The sequence below is a fragment of the Haliotis cracherodii genome, unplaced genomic scaffold (genome assembly GCF_022045235.1).
Source record: "Haliotis cracherodii isolate W230 unplaced genomic scaffold, xgHalCrac1.p SCAF_6, whole genome shotgun sequence".
Taxonomy (NCBI): Eukaryota; Metazoa; Mollusca; class Gastropoda; order Lepetellida; family Haliotidae; genus Haliotis; species Haliotis cracherodii.
The window spans coordinates 16,114,095-16,118,151 of NW_027266319.1; the positions used below are offsets into that span (position 1 = coordinate 16,114,095).

General features: G+C 42.5%; 1 protein-coding gene across 1 annotated transcript; it reads right to left on the reverse strand.

Annotated features, from left to right (window-relative positions):
• Positions 1-2,493: 2,493 nt before the first annotated feature.
• LOC139446276 (homeobox-like protein HDP1) lies at positions 2,494-3,192 on the reverse strand. Its single transcript, XM_071227630.1, has one exon. The coding sequence runs from the start codon at positions 3,190-3,192 to the stop codon at positions 2,494-2,496; it is 699 nt and encodes a 232-aa protein (XP_071083731.1).
• Positions 3,193-4,057: the final 865 nt, after the last annotated feature.

A 4,057-nucleotide genomic window follows, 5' to 3' on the forward strand; every position in this document is an offset into this window, starting at 1 on the left:
GTGGTTAAAGCGTTCGCTCGTCACGCAGAATACCCGGGTTCGATTCCCGACATGGGTACAATGTATGAAGCCCATTTTTCTGATGTCACACGCCGTGATATAATTGGAATGTTGCTAAAAGCGGCGTAAAACCACATTCATTCACTCACCCGATTCAATACTTCTCTTAGGAATCCTCCCTAGGATGTCGCGTCAGGTGAAACATGGCCGAATGAAGGCTGCGTGTGTTATTGAGCCAATCATATTTAAGCATCCTAAAACGATTCGGTTTCATTTGTTCACCACCTCGAGAAGGATATTTCAATTTTAACCAACAAAAAACTCCCTATTGTAAAATGGTTCTCCATAATGGTTGCGTATAGAATATCCACAATCGTATATTGATGTGAACTGTACCATTTCCAAATGGAACCATTCCGATTAATTTCGTTTCTTTTAGAAATCAGATATGCTGGTTTGAATACTTTCTTCATTCGTACCGAGGGTTATCCTGATTGGTTGATTGGTTGATTCGAAAGTTCACCTGACGCGACCTCCTTTTGAGGCATCCAAAGATCTTCACGCGGAGAGGTATGTATCGCAGTAAAACATTTGATAATAATGACATTGTTTATATCACTGTACGTTATCCATATAATATCCTTACACTCTTATAACGCCAAAACTATGGCGCCGGCACTGGTGGTGTATGCGAATGCACTAAGTGGCTTAGGGCTCCAAGGTTATAACACTTGTATAGTTAAAGTATATGTGATATATATTATACATCAGGTAATGTCACCACCATTCGCCGCCAAGGATCCCTTGTTTCCATGTTTCCATGGTGAACGTTACCAATATACCACTTACTCCCTTAAACGTCGACTACTTTAGATGCCAACCTTAACAGTAGGTAGGACAGGTTTCTCTTTCATTCATTAGTTGTGAAGACATTCCATGATGTAGTCGGAGTCATAAGACTTAGGACAACAAAGTCACAACACCAAGGATCATAATACAGGTGAAACTGTCTTCGAATCTTTTCGATAAGAAAAGTATCAGTATTAACTGAAAAACGTATAATCACTGTCAATAATCCTTAGACACTTTGCGGCACTGTCGGTGTATGTATGTGACAATGCAAAGTAGCTTTGGACGACAATGTTCGAACACCTGAATAGTTGAAGTATATATGATTTATACACCGAGGTAATGTCGCCATCATCCATCCCGAGTGCGTCAAGGACCCTCTGTTTCCATGTTTCCATGTATCCCCCGTGTGTCACACGAGACATAACCAAACTCACCAGCGTCTGGCAGGGTGTTTTTATTCAGTCGTGATAGTTCACTTTCAACACTTTGTCTGTCTTTACGCTGGTAGGTTGACGCTAATCTGAAAAGTGAGATGTATTCGGAGCCTAGAGTTCCCAGAGCTATTCTCTTGCCTGTCAGTTCACACAGTGAAAGTAAGTAGATCAACACTGTATTATCTGGGGAAATGAAATTGAAAACTTAATTCAATATTTACACATATGTTGGGTTTGGAATTTACATCATCACAGGACAGTTCTCTCCAGTGGTTAAAATAAGTCCCCGTACAATTCGACTAAAAGGGAATCAGATATTTACAATGTTTTTGTGTAGGTTTTGTTATTCTCTGTGTATATGTAACCTTTATTATATAACCACCTCCTACCAACTGATCACTTGATTGATAAAGGATACCAGCATCTGTACCGAATCATCGTATTTAAATGATAAGGAAGTTGAAATCCATGTCAATTTACACTGCTCAAGCTTTGAACTATTTTTCTCTTGTTAAATTTCTTTACAGGCAACTGTTGCATTAAGGAACAGTTTGATATCGGATGACACTTACGGAATGAGGATATAAACTCTCACACTCTACCCTAAACGTACCATCCCACCCCTAAAAAACCTCACTCACTCAGTCACTCACTTACATTTTATTTTCTTTCTGCCTAGCTTTGTTTGGCGGGGAAAAGTTTACTCACGAACCCCCACCCAAGGCACGAGTTCAAGGGCGGATCCAGCATTTTAAAAAGGGAGGAGTCCAAAATATAAAATCCTCTCTCAGATAATTTTAAAAGCGGGGAAGGTTGATGCGGACTGTGGACAAACCCCATGGATCTGTGTATGGAGTTATTTCAACGTGTTCACATTGCAGAAATGTTCGATCTTCGTATCCCTTCTCACTTTACCTGAAATGAGGCTTTAACAATGGACACTGACTCTTAAATGTTTTAATCAAGTCAGATAGTGCTGATCTATTGACCCCAAACACCAGGAACATTATGGAATATAAATGTAGCTGAGGAGATCAGAAACTAACGCTGAATAGGCCGGGAGCAATATGATTGTTTTGCCAAAGAAAGTTTTGTTGACAGATCAAACCAATAAAAGAAGAGTAAAGAAGAGGATTTCGAGACGGGGTTCCCTTCTCCTCAAAAGACTCATGCTGCAGCACTCATGGGCGACTATGAGTTCCAGGAATTACATAGCGAGAGTCAAGGGAAGGCAACATCGACTATTTTTCAAGCATAAAATCAACCAGGACCCCTTGTCACAGATTGTGTCAAGATTGTGTAGATTGTTGAAGGCACCAAAATTGTGTAGATGGTTGACGGCGCCATGGTTGTGCAGATGGTTGACGGCGCCATGGTTGTGCAGATGGTTGACGGCGCCATGCTTGTGTAGATGGTTGAAGGCCCAAAGATTGTGTAGATGGTTAACGGCGCCATGGTTGTGCAGATGGTTGAAGGCGCCATGGTTGTGTAGAATGGTGACGGCGCCATGGTTGTGCAGATGGTTGACGGCGCCATGGTTGTGCAGATGGTTGACGGCGCCATGGTTGTGCAGATGGTTGACGGCGCCATGGTTGTGCAGATGGTTGACGGCGCCATGGTTGTGCAGATGGTTGACGGCGCCATGGTTGTGCAGATGGTTGAAGGCCCCAAGATTTTGTAGATGGTTGACGGCGCCATGGTTGTGCAGATGGTTGAAGGCGCCATGGTTGTGCAGATGGTTGACGGCGCCATGGTTGTGTAGATGGTTGAAGGCGCCAAGATTGTGCAAAAGGTTGAAGGCGCCAAGATTGTGTAGATGGTTGAAGGCGCCAAGATTGTGCAAATGGTTGACGGCGCCAAGGTTGTGCAGATGCTTGACGGCGCCATGATTGTACCGATGCTTCATACAAGAATATCCAGACCATTTCAAGGTTGTATCAACAATGTATTTCTGTCCAGTACCTTGAGCGTGTGGACAGACTGGTGATTGTTTGGGACACCGACAAAACAGACAGTCTTACAGAATCAACCAGAGAAAAAGGTAGCAGGAGTCTAAGGAGAAGGTTCAAACTACACCACTTTCCCAAGTAACTGGCAAAGCTTCCCGCGAATTTGTGAGAACAAAACTGAGTTCTTTCCATTTCTAATTGAACAAGCTATTTCAATAGAATAGGAGGGGAAACAGGTTTACAGTACTCTTGAGTCGTCTCATCACCGGAAACGTCAAGAGCAGTGCTCACACGAAGGAGCTGGTGTTGCCTCTATCTGCTGCTGAACATAGTGGACACAGGAAGGTGAGGCTTAGGACTGCAGGCACAGGTGGTGTCGTTATAATGATAACAGACGTCCAGCAGATACTAGTTGATAAAGCATGGTTATTATTTGGCGTGGTCAAGAAAACCAGATAAAGCTGCAATTAAAACTGAAACCACCTGGGGCCCACGGGAAAGAAAGGCATTGTCACTATATCATGTTCAAATAGTTGTGATGTCACTCCATTCTTTGCTGGGAAGGAAGAAAACCTCTTGGAATATCTGTAATGTATTTCTTGAAGTCAGCAATGAATTCCGGGCACTAGCAGACTCCCCGAAAGATGCACTTTTAGATTGACATTTTTAGAAGTTGGTAAGTAACAGTAAACGCAAGATATGTTTATGGATGGCAACTTCTTTATTGTATTATGATGCAGTGTTTCGGTATAGATCCTTATACCGTTGTCAAGTAAGAGTCAAGAGATCTATACCGAAACGCCTAATCATAATAGAATAAAG

What these genes read in the sequence shown, in the direction of transcription:
- LOC139446276 (XM_071227630.1), bottom strand. Translation starts at nt 3,192, where the DNA reads ATGAAGCATCGGTACAATCATGGCGCCGTCAAGCATCTGCACAACCTT.